This window comes from Fringilla coelebs (genome assembly GCF_963513975.1).
Source record: "Fringilla coelebs genome assembly, chromosome: 1".
Lineage (NCBI taxonomy): Eukaryota > Metazoa > Chordata > Aves > Passeriformes > Fringillidae > Fringilla > Fringilla coelebs.
Window position 1 is genome coordinate 110,656,761 of NC_140028.1, and position 18,966 is coordinate 110,675,726.

Consider the following 18,966-nt stretch of genomic DNA (forward strand, 5'->3'; position numbering starts at 1 on the left):
TCTCTGATTTTTGTTTTTGTTTCTGCACAGTATCACTGACACTGAAACATGGTACAACACAGCTATAGCATTCCTCTGAGGTTAGCCAACATCTAATGTACCCTGGTAGGCACTGCTCAGCCTCTGACACGTGAACACACCTGCACACAGCTCAACCAGGCTCCCACAAACAGATGCAGAGGGCTCATTTTGTGGACATAAGCCTATGTAGAGCTTCTCCCCTTGGCCAGCCTCACCAGAGGACCAGACCTCAAGTACTGATATACAATAAAAAGGACATCGCAACACAACTATAAAATTTCCCATTAGAAATATCAGTCAGCAAAGATCAGATATTTTCAAAATTGGCTTCTCATTTATCCAAGTGAATCTATCCCATCCTGCACTGCCAAGGCCTTGACATCCACATTTCAGCATCTCTGAGTTATTGCCAATGAAAGACACGAACAACTTCTGTTTATGAAATCACCATAAGCTGGAACATGAAGGGAACACACAGCTGCTGGTCAGAACAAGGCATCAGCACACCATGTGCTGGCCCAAGGCCTCTGCTCTAGAAAGCACTTGTTTGTTACTGTGAAACCAATGTTTCTACCACTCATTAATCTTTAAAACAATAGTTTAATTGCCACCAGCAAACATGTACTTGCTTACTAGCAAATAGATAATGATTAACTGTGTTCCAGTCCCACTCTTCAGAAGGAATCAAGTTTCAGATGTTTTCATTCTGGCCCCCTTTCCTTCTTGTATCAACATCCCACGTTAATTTGCTGTGCAAAGTACAACAGGGAACATGTTTTGAAACAGGAACTTTACTCCATCAATCGCCCACCAGAGCTGCTGTAGCACTGCCTGTCTTCAGGGATCCCTCTGAGCGCAGGGACTGCACCAGGGCACTCAGCACAAGCTTCTGGCAGGAATGGAGACAGCACAATCACCACTCATTGACCACAGCATTCCCATCTTAACCAGCCCTGCAGCAGATTCAGTGATTCAGAAGCCCCCGAGGTGAAGGCAGCTGAGTGCTCGCTGCACAGCTCTCAGTAACCAGCCACTGAGTGATGCTATTTCAGCTTCAGTTTTCCTCAACCTGTTTTAATTCAGCTGGCAGGAAGGAACAAGAGCAGCAGCCCAGATGTCAGCACAAGGGCTCATCATGCTTAATAGCCAAACAAATAACAACAACCTTGGCACTGGCACAGCTCCATCCACGGCAAATCTGCAAATGACACTAAGTCAGAGGAGGTGGCTGAAAAGGCAGAACTTCAGCCTAGATGGACCTTGGGATACTTGACTGGGCCAAGAGACACTTTACAAGGAGACCTGTGGAGTCCTGCACTTGGGGTGGAACAATCCCACGGTCAGCCCTGTCAAAAGGGCACATTACAACAGGTGTCAGGCTGAGAAAGCTGAGAAGGTGCATCTCACTGGGAGTAATGCAAACCATGTCCTAGGCTAAACTAAGAGGGCATGGCTACCAATCCTGCAGACAGGTTACACAGAGAGGTTTTAAACCCCCATATCTGACAGTCTTCAAGACACGGCAAAGCCATGGCTGGTACAATCCAGCAATGGGACAGGTCTGCTTTGAGCAGAAAGTTGGGATCTGATGACCTCCAAAGGTCCTGTACAACCAGTATTTCAATCAAATACCATAATATTTTTCCTAGTTTCTCAAAATCTGAAGAACATTTCTGCAAAAACATTGCAGTGGTGCTGAACGTTCTCCTGAATACTCAGATGCATTTATTTTCCTGAATAAACAGACTAGTGGTGCAACTGGGGGGGAGGGGGGTGTAAGGGTTCTGTTTGCTTTTTTTAAGGACCATGACCTTTCTTTCCCCTCCCCCAACAGCCTAAAAACTCTGACCCAAACCAGAACTGAAAAGTAGTAAAAACACTCCAGAAACCCCTTCTAGCTGTACTTTTCTAAACAACTTCTAAAATCCAAGGCCATGGGAGTGACCTCATTTTGACACATCTACGAGGCCTGAGCCATATAATCTATGATGACTGTTTACATCAAAAAATACAGTCTCTCAAGAGTCTGAAATACTCTTCAGTTCTTTAAGCAGTTTATTATAAAGCTATATAATTGAACATGAGTTAGAATTTGTTTTTTCAAAAGTAGATTGAAAGATTTTTAACTGGATGGAGAAAGCAGAAGGGAGGAAAAGGTGAAAACAAGCCTTGCTAGAATTTTGTGAAACACAAACCATTTCCTCCCTACTGCATAACTACTGCAATGCCTACGGAACACGAAAACCATGTGAAGCTTAGTCTCTGCTTTTGATTAGGTGTTTTATTCTTGTGCTGGGCTTTTTGGTCCCCCATATACATCCACCCCTTCTCTTCTAACAGCCAAATTGTTACAGAACTGACCTGACTCCCGGTTGTGTTACATTCCTATGTAGTCTATAAAAAGGCTCAGGAAATAAGAGCAGACCTACAAAGCATGCTTCCAGAGACATCTAGCTCTGTGCTAAAGTTAGGTGGTATGTGTAACTCCTTTAAGACAGGATCACGAGTGTGTTTCAAAGACCCAGAAGGTTCAGGGCACAACCAAGAGCTCATTCATTAGCCGCTTCTTTCACCAGCATGCAGACAGCTGGACTCCTCAAGGCAGAATCCCACCTCCCTTCTTTGGGAGCTGTGTAAGGAAATGAGAAAGAAAATATCTGAACACACAGTTCCCTTAAACACTGTTAAGGCCAGTGCTGGACTGGTCTGAACAATCAGCTGTCAGCCTTCACTGTTCTCTGGCAGCTCCCATCTAGGTTGTAACCAGGATCTTGTGAAAGGAGGGCAAGGACATCTCCTCTGAGCTGATCACTGCCACTGTGCAGTCAGTCATCTGAAACCTGCTGGTCTCCTTGCTGGTTTTCATTGATGTAGCTCCTTGCCTTACAGGAACAGGGAGGTGATGCTCACTTGGGTGCAGAGATTGCATGGCAGACACTACCCCAAGCCTTCTGCCCCTCCTTTGTTTTTCATGTGGTTGTTGAGAGATGCTGGTGTACTTGGAGTTACTCACACTAATTAACAAGTCTGTGGCACCAGAGCATGACAAATGGCTTAGTCTAATACCATCCAGCACAGCCTCCTTGGGCATTCACTGCCATCTGCTTGTTAGTTGTGCAATTGTTTGTGGCCAAAATTATTAAGCTGTTGCTTTCTGGAAGAAGGGATGATAGAATATGTCCAGGTTTTAATCTCAAAGGTAAATGATCTTATTAAGAGAGAAAAACACTGAGGTAATCCTCCCTGCTCTATGCACCTGCATTCTGAGAGCTTAGGCAGTGAGTCAGCGAGTCTAGGGCTTACAAGCTGGTTTCCAGGTTTACAGAGGCTCTATATGCTCATCTGCACCTGGCAGCAGCCTGTTTTGCTGGAATTAAATATAGAAGCAAGGAACAACTCCCATGAATACACCCTGGAAGAGGGATACCATCTGTGTTAGTGGCTTTTTCTAATTATCCAAGATAATCAACATTCAGCACACACAGATGCAACAGGTACGTTCAGGAGAAACACTGGATCCTTGTCGCATGTAATCACCACCAAAGTAGCAAATGTTTTTAAGTAGAAGGTTCCAGAGTCCTGACAAGAGATTGGCAGCCTGGTTCTGAAAGCACATCTTGTGCATTCGTACTGGTATAAGCACAGACAAGGCATGTGGGTAGGAGTTTCACCTGGCTGATGGGATGTTCTGGACATGTTCTCCCAGTTCCCAGAAAGCCCCACACCCACCAGCCTGTCCTCAATACCAGGAATATACCCTGGAAGAAAGTTCTAGGCTGACCTTGTCCACCTTTGCACGCTCACAGATCCTTTATAGACAGTCATCCTCCTAAGGGACATGTTGAAGATAACTATTGACCCTTCAACATTTTTCCTAGTCGGATTAGACAACTCCATAGCACAGGTGAATAACAGGCTTGCTACACTTAACCAAAAAAGTTGCAGGCGGTATCCTGGACTAATGAAGGGCTAAATCCATTCCTCGAAGGAAATAGTCTATGTAGCAACAGGAATAGGGAATATGTCAGTTCCACTCTACAGCAATAAAATCCTCTTTTGAGAACAAGCCATTAGCACACTTTACCAAATTAAAAGAACCTACGAAGACAAACCAAACGAGACCAACAAAGCAAAAAACAAATAACCACCAGAAGCAGACACAGCTAAAGAGGTGAACATTTCTCCCACATCCTGGCAGCAAAATTTCTTGTTGAACAATACAACTTTTTGTTTGCTGCAATTGAGATGTAATTCTTACAGAAACTAAGTCAGTGCAGAGCCATTCCCACATGCTAATTTCCTAATACAGAAATTAGTCCTCAGATAATCTTTTTCAGCAAGAACAGACAAAAGCTCCAAAATCTTTACTGTTTTACTTGAAGTCATACCGAAACACATCCAGAAGGCAGTAACCAACATCCATATCACATCTGTTTCAGCAGCAGACCTCAGCATGAGCATTTATCACTCCAAAATAAACTCCCACCTATTCAGACACTGTACACAAGAAACACTTGGTTGGCTGAAAAAATTCCCAGAAGTTGCAAGACTTGTGCTGCCTTCAGCAATCATCCCTGAGCAATTATCACACAAAACAGGTAGACAGGATATCACCCCGACCTCAAGCCACCCAGGCTCAAATGCCAACTACTATTTTTAACAGATTATCCTGTCTGTGGTTTACAGTCTCTTGAAATAGACTTTACTAGAGGCCAGACCAAAAAAAAAAAAAATTAGGGGAGAAAACGGTGACAGACAACAAAGCAAAGCAACCTTTCCTATAAATTGTTTTGTGTTTTTTTTTTTTTCCTGTAGATCAGTGTTCTGGCAATAGCTTTGGAAGTGCTACAGTCACACAAAGGAATGCATAACCTAATCCCTCAGGTTTTTCCAAACTGAAGAGGATGCAAAATGATGTCACTCAAATCTTCATACAACAGCAGAGGAAAAAAGGGATTCTGTTCTATTTTCACATTCCAGCACTCTTTGAGAGCTGCTTATACATTCCTGCCAGTTCCAGCATCTGTTATTGTATCTGTGGCTAAACATAATAGCCAGACCACCTATATCACTTCTTTCTGCCTAAATCAGCTGACATATATCAAAAAACCCCAAATGTTTTTGCACCAGCCTTCTTCTCGTTACTCCAAAGAACTGAGAGTATTTCCACACCAACTTAACCCAGTATTCCATTACTTCAGACCTACTTGCACAATACTTTAAGTATTTCACAACAGAAAAAAAAAAAAAAAAAAACAACATTCTTGAAAGCAGGAAAAATAATTAGGTCATTTGATTCCCAACAATTAATGGAGAGGAGGTTGAAGAGCCATCTGGCTTTGAACTACTGCCATCCACTATGGCTGAGAACTGATGGAGGCTTTGTAGGGTTGGAGAAAGAGACACCAAAAGAGAGTAACGTTTTTCATCTCTCCTAGATAAATTCTTCAAAACAGATTAAATAGTATTTCCTTCTACTTTTGCAAAGAAAAGCAGAAGAGGGAAGAACCTCTTATTTACAGAGCACAGTCAACAAATTTACATGATGGAGCCCTCCAAGGCACATCAGCAAATGTGCCTTGGAGGGCTCCATCATGTAAACTTGTAAGAAAATGTAAGAAAACAGTTTTTGTATCAGTAGCTTATACAGCCATCCTTCATCAGGACAGTGCTCACACAAACCAGAAATGCAGGGTGTATGAATACCAACCAGAATAACTAGACCCATACACTGAGGCACAGAGGCTCAGGGAGATACAGGTGATCTAACTCTTAGAGAGGGACATGCACACACAGAACTGACTGACACAAGTATTTCAACAAGCAAGTGGTTAACTATCCAGATGTGCCAGGAACATTGTACTTGCAGATGATAATGTTACAGATGCCACCTCCTCTGCAGGAAATAAAAGCAACAGAGCACTAAATTTGAATCAGGTAAGGATTTTTTTTCCATTCATCTGAGAAGTAGCAGCTGTCAGTGCTCCCAAACATGGGACAGATTAAGAGATCAAAAACCTGCGAGCCACACTGACCTACTGTCCTATTAGTAAGGCTGATGGGAAGACAAACACATTAAGGAGCTTTCCTCCAAAGATCAGATCTTTGGCATAACTTTCCCAAGCTGACCAGGCAACATCTATCATCCTCTCGACAATTTAAGGACACCCAGTTTGACACACACCAATATGACACTCTTCAACCAGGTGACAGAGCAGAACACAAAAGCCATATTGTCAGGCTTTAAATAAATAATGTTAATAAATCAGCTGGGCAAAACCTAGCTTGTTGACCCAGGTAAGTGACCGTGAGTTCCCTGCTTCCTAGGCTTTGTTGCTACTTTGGCCTGTAGGAAAATGCAACAGAACCACGATTAAAGACTTAAAATACAGTTTTCAAGTTCTAAGCATTCAGGGGGAACAAACAGAGCACACCAAGCACAAGCTCTGTGCAGCAGCAGTGAGACACTGAGCACTGATGGCAGGATAGTGACTCCCCACACGCTGCTCACAGGGTTTCAGATCCCAACTGTGGAAACACGACAGGAGACACTCCATCAAACTTTGAGCATGGCAAAACATTTGCTTGACTGAATCCAAAGTACATTCTGCTTTAGAAAAAGTCTACAAAATTCAGTGGGTTCCCTGGTATAAGTCCAGGAAGTGACTCCTTACCCTCAATAATAAAGTTACAGATTCCCTTGCTTGGCTTATGCCCTCTTCAGCCATGCTTTGTGTGGGAAAGGAGATTATTATAGTGAGAATGCCCTTTGGGATCACAGCACATTGGGAACTCCACATTGGGAACTCCACATTGCACCACAGGACTGACGTCACATCGACATGGTTTCCCCAGGATTTAATGATGTGTTTTGTAATAAAAAAACCAAAAACATTGGTGGGAAGAAGGGGTTCAGACCTAGAGCAGGCCCATAGGGAGCAGAAAGGTAAAAAGGACACGCAGAACTTCACAGGCAAACAGGTACAACACACAGCCTCGATGCTTCATTCTTTCAGGCACTCTTTACACAGATCACCTACGTTTCCTTCTCTTACCATTTCTTCACAGCACTGAGGTTCCTGACTGCTCACACAGCAGGTTCTATGTCTCTTTTCCCTTCAGAGCACACCAGTCCTCTGTTCCCAGGCAAGGCTTGTGCCTGCCTGCCTCCCTCCCGTGCCCGCCGCAGCACCAGCCAAGGCCATCGCATCAGCCTCCATCACACACACAAGATCCTCAACCACAAAGCCCCAGTTCAGGAAGGGAGCTGCTCCCCTGCCTCTCCACCAAGTAATCTAAAATCACAGCCATTTCCATGTGACTGATTTACAGACCCAGGGAGTGAGCTGCTTCTCACACCATTCACCCCACCTTCCCAATCCAGGCATCATTCCCTCCCATCTCCCAGTGCCAAGCAGCTCCCCGAGAGCCACCAGGGCAGCTGCAACACAGCATCTTCAGTTCAAAGGGCAAACAGCACAGGCAGGGCACAAACAACACAACCTACACTGCCAGCCTAGGCTGCTTATTGCAAAGGGCCAGAGCAGCAACAGCCATCCAAAACACAAATAATACAAAATGCAAAAAAATAAAATGTCCTAGTGATCGGACAAGGGGAGCAGTTTTAAACTAAAAGGGGAGAGATTTAGATTACATGTTAGGAAGAAATTATTTACTCAGAGTACTGAGGCACTGTAACAGGTTGCCCAGAGCAGTTGTGGATGCCCCATCCCTGGAAGTGCTCAAGGACAGGATGGCTGGGGCATTGAGCAAGCCAGTCTAGGGAGTGGCACTTATGGCCATGGCAGGTGGGCTGAAACTTGTTGATCTAAAGTCCCTTCTAACCCAAACCATTTCACGATTGTGTGATTACTTAACAATAACAGTACCGCACTATAGCCACAGAAAGCAGTCAAGTGCTCTGGACGTTTGTTTTTTTCCTTAAACAGTTGGAAGAATTTGCAGAAGGTCTGTCAAAGTTGATTTTCAAGTTTCTCTATTCCTTCCTTTCAAAATGTGAATCCACATTTTGGATAGTTATTTGGTTTATGAACAGTTAACCAGAAACACTCCTCAAGCCAGGAAAGGTCAGCTGGTTGCTTCACTGTAACTGTGCCAATAATTTTGCTTTTTACTAGCTCCATGGCAAGTCGCCAAACAGGAATGCAAGTCTGTCACAGTTCTGCTGACATTTAATTTTTGCTTCTCAAGTTCCTTCTCCCTCCACCTTTTTTTTTTTTTTTTGCCAAGATAAGCTTACCAGATTAGACAAATCAGTCTTAACTCCTTATTGTCCTAATCATGAGCATCAGGACTTCAGCTCCTAAAAGTAGGATGGAGAAGGAGATTCCTTATGACATGGGAAGTCAATATACTGATGGATAAGACATTTAGAGTCTAGGAACCAGAGGGAAAGACCTGGATATCTACCACTGTTGGAACTGGACCCAGGAGCTGCCATCCACACTCAATGCTGCCCTCCTTATCCCAGCAGAGCCAGCTGGTGCTGTGATCCCATTAGCTCTCACTCTACTGAGAGAATTTGGATACAAAACTTGGGTGCTGTGGGAATTGACACTGGCAAGACCACAGTTTCCAATTCCTAATTAATCTTTTAAGGATGTTCAGCAGTTTTGAACCTCCAAGTTACAAGAATTTAAAAAGCTTTTGTTTCCTGAGCTAAGGAAGTTACCATCTGCAACTTTTCATACTTGCCACACTAATTTCAGACATCTCAAGCTGAATACTTAGAAGCTGAGATGCAATGGTCACTGCAGAAAGTTTTGTTCATTTACTGGCTTGATCTCTACAAAGAAGGGTATCTGCCTCATCTGCTAAGGAAGAGTCTAGGTAGGTGTGCTCTTATCTGCTTACACCCCTCCCACCTTCACCACCAAGCAGCTCAGTTCCTCTTCCATTCCTGTTCTGCAAGATTACAGCAGCTGCTTTTCATCCTGATTCACTTTGAATAAAAAATTCATTGAATCACATCAAAACTCACATTTGAGAGAGGAAATAATTTCCCAGTGGTAACTGGGAAACTCCCCTATGTTTTGTGAAGACAAGCAGAATGGAGGTGCAGGATCTGAATATCTGAAAGCTCACCTAAAATAAGTCTTTATTCTCTCAGCTGATTTCTTCACACAGATGTGGCAATCCAGTTATAAAACACTACATGAGTAAAAGATTATTAGTGAGGTGAGAGAAAGGAGTTCTACAACATAAAAAGTTGCAGGGAACAGGATGGGACAGCTGTCCCTACTTGTCTATCAACTGCACTTCCTCTTGGGTATGCCTGGACATCAGTGGAGAAGAATCACTGTAAATACTCATTCCAGCAGGTTTTTCCAATCCTTTTCAGATAAGAGTGCTGCTTAAGTATGCCAACAACATGAAAAAAAGAATTAGTTGTAAAACCTAGGAAGACTGACCCAAGAGGAAGCAGAACATGCATAGGCTCCAACATACTGCTGTATGAACACGTGGTACAGGTGGGTCCTTTACTGAGATACACAGGTATGACCCAGCATGGATCTTTCACTTATTTTTGCCTGAAGCAAGTTTTCTGACACTTTTTTTGTAAAAGCTAAATGAGGTAGGGGAGCAGAGAGTAAAGGGAATATCACAAAGGGAAATCATGTCTCTCCCAAATAGGTTCAGAACTAAAGTTGAGCAAAGCACCCTCACTCCCAATCTGAGCCAATAAAATGTAACCCCTCACACTGCCACAAAACCAAACCAAACCAGCCCACCACCAAACAAAAACCAACCAACAAAAAAGAACGAAAAACAAACCAAAACAATGCTGAAACTCAATTAAAAGCAATACTCCAAGGGCTTTTAGTCAGGTTAGGGTCACTAAAAATACATGGATTGTTTTATTTGTGGGGGTGGGAATACACATTTATCAGATGATTTTTCCAGCAGAAGCAAAGCAGAAAGGCACATCTCCTGTTCAATTTGTCTATGGGTTCACAAGTGCTGATGTATGGACAGCAGTGTTTTAATGCCATCTCTCACCCAGTGACCCCAAAGTGCTTTTACTTCCCTTAATGAACTCAGCTTCACAGCAGCTTGACAGCTTCATTTTACATGGGAACTGAGAGAGAGATGAAGTCATTCATCTGTGCCATGCAGCAGCACAAAATCAGCTCCTGCCAGCCCAGTGATTTATGCATCAGACCACACTTGCTTTTGCACAGCATCCTGTCACCAGGGAGGTAGCACACTTCCCAGCCCTGCCACTTACTCAGGCACTACTGTGAACACCATTGCGTAGTCACTTTCCAGCCCCAGCCCTGCAAAATGTTAAGTCAACAGTGCCTTGAGACACTCCTTACCTCAGAGGCTCAGGACTTCTGTTTACATTATAAATGTTTCCTGGCAACTTCACCCTTCTTCCCCATTAGCTTTGGGCAAGAAAAGTCTCATTCTTTGACTAGACAACTAGGAAAGCAGCTACTAGTGGGGAAAAAAAAAAAAAAAAAGAAAAGAAAAAAGAATAAACCACCACCCAACCAAACAAACATGGGAAGTTTGGTTTTCTGAACACTTAGAACCTCGGCCATCTTCTGGATTACAGGAATTTCATATTGCTGCAATGTGGGCATTGCTTGTGTACATGCACAATCCTCCACATACCAAGGTTCTTCCACTGAACGTGGGCACTACTGCTTAAGTTAAAAAACAACATGAAATTACAATATGCCAAACAAAAAATGTTCTCAGAGCACAAGTGCTTCAAAATTTGATTAAACACAAATTTGGATTGAAAAGCTCCAAAACAGTAAGGTTTTGTCTCCAACACAAAAGGCCCACTGCTGTTCTAAATGAGGAATCACAACAGTTGTCTTGGCAGAAGTTACATGAAATCTCCTTGAACAAGAATATGAGCTAGATCTCACCTGAGTCTCGGCAAAAGCCAAATTTTACTGCTTTGGTACCAAGAGACAGCATCCTGACTCCCTGTGCCACCATTTCAGAGGGCAAAGTACTCAGAACCTAACACTAAGGGACCAATGATTCTGGTGAAGCAAAGTTTCACCCAGAGACAGACCAAGCCATGGCTCTCTTGGCAAACATTCCACAAACAAGATCCTACAGGACCTTTGCATAGGAGAGTTAATTTGTTTTGAATGCCCAATCTTCTGACAACACAGGATTGCACAAGATGGGGATAAGGGTGAGTAGACAAAAGGGCTCAAGATCCTAAAGCTTCTCCAGTGTTATACTTCAGTTGGTGACCTGGTTTTGGTGACCCCACATCACTGCCCTCACAACTTTTTTAATGGGTTTTATCTTAATAGATGAAACATGTATTTCCAAAAGAGACTCATGCTGGTGCCAAGTGAAAGCAAACTCCTCAATGTGACTTACTACAGCTTGCATTAGGTAACTTACCCTGCAGCTGACATCTTAAACCCAAGTAATTCTGGGCAACTCCTGCATTTCTGCCAAACTAAGAATCATTAATTATGCAATTCTGTATTTCCAAAAGGCCTAAAATTTACAAGGTCATAGTTTTACTTCCCCTTAGTGAGAACAACAAACAGGAATTCACACTTCCCTTTCTCTTACCAGTAGAGTCACTCATTTTTCCCTTATTGTTTAATTAAAGCTCTTTCAGCCCTCAAGAACCTTGTTCCTGTATTTCTGGAGGCAGCCTAATGGCTCTAAAATAAGTGTAAAGAAAGGAGGAGGAGGAAGACAATCCTTCATCTTCCAGATGTTATTATTAATTTAAATAAAAAAAAAATAATAACAAGCTCTTCCCATGATTTCTCTACAGTTTTGCAAATCGAAGTAGAAAGAGAAATGCAAACTGGCACCTAACCACGTTAATACTCTGGTACATTCCTCCAGTTTCATATTTCCCTACCTAATCACCCCTTCTCCATACTTCATCATAGTGGATTTGCTCCCAGTTATGTGGAGCTTTTCTAGATTAAATTAAAACTAGAAAAACTCTTTAGGCATATGCTTTACTGATGACTGGCATCAATCTGTTCCAGTTTCCCAGCTTCCAGACAGATTCACCGTCATTCAATGCTTGCATTCCTCTTGGCTCTCCCATTTTCTATTTTAACATGCTATTAGACAAAGGGCAAAAGGGAAACCAGAGACCATCTTCTATCTCTGTCTGCTGAGCAGATACAAAGTGGGAATTCTGTTCCATGACTAGACCCATTAAACAAAATGAAAAAAAGGGAAATGAGTGGTTAGAAGGACAACCCCTGCTTTAAAATAAAATACTATCAAGGAATTAAAAGACGAATGTGCAGCAAATAAACAGATCTGGAATAACTAACATTTAAATCTAGCTAGTGACAGAATGGATTGGGAAAAAAAAAATACTGTTCCCTCTAATAAGCCTACTGCTGGAGCAGTGATTCTACTGATTTAAGGACCTTCAGGAGCTTGGGTTTCTTAGTGGTCTTACAAAGTACCTTTGAACCAGAATGACTGAAGAGATTTCAGGGGTAGCAGAGACATAACAATACAAAATTCCATTTCCAGAACATAAATTGTTGCCAGCTTCAGGACAGAGGGCAAAGTTCACTGCTGTGAGTTTGTGATGTTACAAACCTCAAAGTCAATTGATCTTTTGATGTTTTTGGGGTTTTTTTTTGTACTGCAAAGTGTGTGCTTCTACCATTAACTCTTCCAAGTGTAACTCTTGAAGTCCTATGCATGCTGTGCCTTACCCAGCTATTTATAGTCACAGAAGTATAAGATCATGCTCCAGGCAGGGTCGCAGGGAGTGTTTTTCCAAATTGCACATATTAGTTTACACAATTACTAACTTTTGTAGCTCACCACTGGTTTATCTCTAGCTACAACATAGTCCTCAAGAGCAGGGTTTCAGAGCACTTACAGATCAGAGGCAGATACTTCAAAGCATAGCAAGCAGGGCAGAGTTTACCTCTTTGCCACACTGCTTCCAGTCTGCAGGATTAAGCCTAACACCCCCTAACCTCATCCCCTGAGACAACGCCTCCAAAACAATGCTATGCAATTTAAAGCATCAACATAGTCACATATTACCTTGTATGCCACATCCCATCAACCCAGTCCCTGCTTCACCAACTTTCAAGGGAATGAAGCCTGTTCATTCCTCCCTTTCCTGTGTGCTGTTCTGAGGACACATTCTCATCCCTCCCCTTCTCTTACCCTGAGAGTTTACTCTCTGCCTCCTGGCACACACCTACTCTACTTTTCTCATCCCTCTACCTACTTTTATGAACAAAATCCTTCTGCAGTTTTCACGTATTTCACACATGCCACCCATCTCTCACTCTCCCCTTGAACACAATCACATCCCAGCTACCCCGCCACGGATGCCACCCCACACATCCTTCCAGCCAAGCACAGAAGTAGCAGCTCTAGGTACTTCTTCCTGACTCTTCCTGCCTCAAGAGAAAACTGAAATAGCAACCAGGAACATGCTTCCCTTGGGGAAAAAAAACAAAAAGCCTCACCCAACCAGCAAGCCCCATCACCACAAACACCCAGAAGAAGCACTCCACCACTCAACTCTCAGCAGCTTTTTCCTTAAAATGAGATGCTGCCTGACATGTCACAAGCTTTCTGGTTTTCTCTTCATCCAGCAGGTCACACTCTTCCCTCCACACCTCATCCCTCCCTGAGCTCCACGTGCCTATCAGTAATCAAGCAGTAGTTGGGGCATGCGAAGTAAGGCCCTGATGACAGAGAAAGCCGAGCTCAGTTTGACACCAAACCAAAACACTTTAGAGACACATTTAGCACATTCCTACTTCAGCACAGCCCAATCAGCACCAAACCCTGCCCCACTCCAGCCTTTTTCCCTGCAGCTTCCAGCTGCAGCCATTTAGCTGCTGAGCATTTTGCTTTAAGAAGAAAAGCCACATACACAAAGTCTACACTGTATTTTCAAGTAAGTACAACTACTGATAGGAGACAGCTCTGAAAGGCCATTTATAATGAGAGAAGAGAGCTAGTCTTTTGCTATTGTGTCTGCTGTAGCTGTTCTGGGTTTGAAGAGCATGTGCAGCTGTGGCTGTGAAGAAATCCATTTTGCCATCGATTCCCATGGCTGACATGCAGCTGAAGACAGCCCAGTGTCAGCCAAGTGCATGTGCTTAGGATGTTATTAATAGCAGGAAAGCAACACCATCAGTGTGTGCCCACAAGCTTATAAGGCAGAAAGTTCTTACCTGCCTGGCCACCCTCCGAGCTTCCCAGTAAGGTTTAGAGTCTTCTACAGCTTTTCCAATCTTCTTGACCAGCTCATCCAGTTTTACTGTTGCCTCGACCAGCACAGAGCGGAACTTCTGGCGTGCATCCTTCAAAACATTGCAGGAAGGAAAGAAAGGACAAAGGCAAATTAGAGCTTTAAAAATTATTTCTACCTGTTTGTTCCTACCTTCAGGTTCCTCTAGATTCACACAGGAGCTGACACATGCAACACAGCATTTGGATTCAGGCAAAATTTTTCAGCAGAGGAACCCTGGAACCCAGAGCCAAATCCTAAACCCGGCATCCTGGACACCAAATCTTTGTCTTCCAGTGACAGCTTTTATATAAAGCCTACAACAGCCTGTTCTAGATGTTACCTCTGGCAGGGTTTCTCAGAGAGGAATTGTTTGTAAATTACTCACTCAGTGAGGAGGCAAACAGCAGTGTAACAAGCTCTGAGAGGGACTTCAATGGCAAGGACATCTCACATACATAAAGCTAGAATGGTGCCAGCAGGCAGGCAAACCCCCACAGCAGGCTGGCAAATCAGGTGGAATCGGCACAGAAAGCCCATATCTTCAGCTATGGTTTCTATCAATGGAGAAGGGCACCTAAGATCCCACTTCACTGTTAATATTTTCTATATTTAAAAAACCCAGCTACTTCTAAACAGGATGAGTTGCACCCCTTACATGATTAGCTAAAGCAATTAAAATATTTTCTCTGCTCCACTGAAATTTCCACACATGTAAGCAAAGTGATTCTGATTTCAATCTCAGAATCCACCACAGACTCTAAATATATGAAATTATTGCAGACTGATGCAAATTCAGGCTGGGACCTGGCCCAGGATTTAAGGAGGTGAAGAGGAAGGGCCATGTGAGCTCTCAATAAGGCTTGTAACTCTAATTAGAGTGCAACATTTATGCAGACTGCTGGAGTGACATTTTGATAATCAGGAAGCAGCTGGCTTCAAGAAGTGCCCTAATTCAGGAGGGTTTTGTCATTATTGTTGACGATTTCTAGAATGCAAAACTGCTTATTCACTGGAAGATTTAAAATACATTGCAAGCTGCCACTATGCTCTCAGAAGTGAAAAAAAAAATGCAACAATACATCAGTTTTTGCAGAAAAAGCAACATACTTCTGTAAAAGCTTTTTTGCTTCCTTTTTAAGTGTTATATAAAACCTGAACCAGCATCAGTATTATCTTAGTTCAGGCTAAATAGATTAGGATTCTCAAGGTACTCCAATTTATTCTATGGAATTATTCAAATGGGTAACAAGGTCAAAAATGGAGAATTAAATGGACATTAACTTATTACATCATTAACTCAAATCCAGTCAATAATCTCATTTCTCAGTGAAAGCATGAAATGTATCATTTAAACAATATTTATTGAGTCAATGATTTTCTCAGTGAGAAGAATTTGAATATTTCCAATTCAATTACTGGACCATACATGGTTCACTACTCAAAATGAGTTTCATAAGTAACTGAAAAAAGACTCCAAGCATGATGACTATATTGCAAGGAAAATAATAAGTACTGAAGTATATTTAACAAAGAGAAAAATTCTTTGCAGGTGTAGGAACATAATTAAAAGCTCATTTCTAAATGAATGAGCCAGAAGATTTCTTTTCACTCTCTTTGTGAAAGCTGCATTTAAGGATATTAGTTAGGCAAAGCAAATAGTTTAAGTTAAAAAATCCCTATGCAGTGATTCATCCAAAAGTTCAGTTCCCATGTTTGTAAGGTCACTTGGAACAAAGAAATCATCACTACAAATCTGTGCTTGGAGACCTACCCCAAATTTACTCACGTAATAATTATATACAGCCTTATCCCATAGAAAAAAGAGGACTAGTCCCCACTTGGAGTTTAAAAAAAAACAAAACAAAAGAAAACAAAGGACACTAAGAACAAAGCAGTCAAATTAACAGCAACTTCTGTACCCATCCATCTCCCTTTAACTCTGAAGCATATACAAATTACTGAACTCCAGGTGCTCCTCTAACTGGTGCCTGAAGCACAGGTCTAACAAATGGTGAAGCAGACATTTGCCCGTGAACAAACTCCCCTCCACAAAGTAGTTGGTTACACAGAATAGGAAGCTTCAGCTGAAGAACACACCAGTGTGAAATTCCAGATTATCATTTTCCTCCAAAGATGACTGGGTCTTCTTTTAAGGCTTAATTTAGGTCTGACCATCCTCGTTCTTGCAGCAAAGAACAATAATGAAAACCAAAACGCCCCGGAACTTTGTATCATCCATCACAACTTAAGTCGCATTTGGGCTCCTGACTGCCAGGAACACAAGCCTGCAGGCTCCAACACCTTCTGCATGACAGAACAAGCAGATGCTCAATTCTCTGCTGGAATTAGTCCCCCACCAAAGGTTTCCAGCCCTCCCCTTCAGACCCAGCAGCAGGATGCTGAGGTCTCTGAGGTGGGATGCCAAACCCGTGCCCTCTGCAGCCCCACACACACCACTTTAACTCTCCACCAGCGCTAACTACACTACAAAAGCAAACCATCCCTCACTCTGTGTGTGATCCTGTGGGAACCCAGGGCCTTCCCACCACCCAGCCTCCTCAACCAAACTGACCCAGCTCTCCTGGCCATGACTCTGACCTGGGAGCCATGGCAGCCCCTCCTGAGAGCAGGGTCACAGCTCCCTCCTGCAAACACTCAGCCACGCTCCTGGGTCCAGGGCATGGGGCCCACCGTGTGCTGGCAGAGCACCTGCAAAAGACATCACCCTTGGGACAGCACAAAACTCCCCTGGCAGGTAATCCTGGGGAAGTCTGAGTAAGAACTACAGGTGCAGCAGCTATTTTACACTTCATGTGAAAATGGAGAGGTCAGAAGCACCAAGGCAATTGCACCGGCCAGTAGGACTGGGCTTGGGGAACTTACTCCTTATGGGACACGAGAAGCACATCTGCTGCTCATGGAAATGAATGGGCCTATGCTCAAGGCAGCAACTTAGGAATTTATTTAATTCACTAGTTTTTATGTCTGGCTTCCCATGTTACTGTCAGACAGACACTCTGACCCACATGTGAAGTGGTTCAAAGCTATAAATCCTCCCAACGGTGTTTTCTGTAAGACACTCACAGCAAAAACTTAGAGGCTCAGAACAGCCCACCACTGCAGCTCATCTGTGGTCCCCAGCAGAGGGTAAGTCCTACATCCATGTTAGAAAGACAACCACAACATTTTTCAGGCTACTTATCAAATCCTCTGGTGTGACTTGCCCCTCCATACAAGTGTTACTACTTAACTGCCAAACTCTTGCTTCATTTAGACCTTTATCTAGCACACATGGATAACAGAGAAAAGAAAATACATCAATTCCTGCAACTTGCTGTCGTGAGCAAAACCAAGACAGTGCAGCATATACCATAGAAATTTTTTAGCACTGTCCTCAATCTCTAGTTTCTGTATTTCAATTTCTTGAAAAATAACTCATTCCAGCAGAAATGCTATTCATTGATAACTGCAGCCTTAGGTAGCATGTGAGTCACACTCACCATTTCTGGGTCAGTTTTTATGTTTTGGTGGGGTTTTTTTTGTTTGTTTTTTAAAAACACATTTTGTTTTTCTCGTTACTGCACTGAACATATACACAGCCTCTAACAGAAGCAATGCAACTGACATGACTCATCTCAAACACCCTGACATTTTTAAAGTGTTTTCCCCTCTACTCACTCCTAATCTTCTGTGATCACTCTTAAGAACACCTTGCTTCTGATTTTAGAAATAGAAAGGTGACATTGAAAATGCTAGCCAGTCAGCTTTTAATGGTTTTTTCCCCTGCTATTTGCTCAAATGAGATGATGATAAACCTTGTCCAAGCTGGACAAAAGCCGATTAAGGCATTTATCCTCAATGTGTGTCGCAAGGTAAAAAAAAAAAAAAAAAAAAAAAAAAAGCAGGAGTGGTTTCTTACTCAAATTACAGCCTGAACAAGTAGACTCTCACTAGCTAGGTGTTTGTCATACACACACTCTAGCAGGCAGAGCACTTAGTGTAGCACATGGATAGCTGCAGTTTACATTTCAACATCTTGTTCTATGGCTGCAAGAGCTTCACACTCATCAGCTTTCTTTCTGGAAATCCTTAGCACTTTTCTTTCAAAAGAGATTTCACTAGCAGTGTCTTAAGGAGCATGCCAGACCTCTACCCCATTTATGGTTTTGCTGCAATAGTTCATTATTAAAAGCAGACTTTGTTTCCAGGGACTTGCTGCTGGGCAGCTTTTTGATACTGCACCAGAAAGAGAGACCACACTTAAGGACAGGTCATCCATCCTTACAGCAGCATTTTGAAGATCCATTTTCAAATGTGGGGGAAAAAAATGAAAAACTAAAATACAATTTTCAACCTATACTGCACCTGTCAGAGGAAAAAAGCATGCTTGTTTTCCCCACTCATGAGTGATGGTGATGAGCTGGTGTTAGATGCCAGATGACAAGCAAATAACTATTTCTGTCCATCAAATGAAACATGTATTTTCAAACAATTCTATTTTTAAAATGAGCTTTACATATCACAACCATGTCTGAATCATCTGAGTACCAAGCACATCTAAATTTCATTTACAAAGGTTGTCTCGTGACCGTTCTGCCAGTCTGGTGTGCAGAACCTCTGGCAAGCATGGGAGGTGCATGGAAATGGAATTGCTGGCTGAGAGAGGCTTCATCTATTTCCAAGAGGCTGAC

At 42.7% G+C, this 18,966-nt stretch overlaps 1 protein-coding gene across 1 annotated transcript in view; it reads right to left on the reverse strand.

The window, feature by feature from the left end:
• The window catches only part of SH3BP5 (SH3 domain binding protein 5), a 51,674-nt gene that overhangs the window by 24,656 nt on the left and 8,052 nt on the right, over window positions 1-18,966 (reverse strand). Inside the window, exon 3 of the mRNA XM_084209915.1 lies at window positions 14,217-14,345. Within this exon, the coding sequence (XP_084066041.1) occupies window positions 14,217-14,345 (129 nt within the window). The remainder of the gene's footprint in view (window positions 1-14,216; window positions 14,346-18,966) is intronic.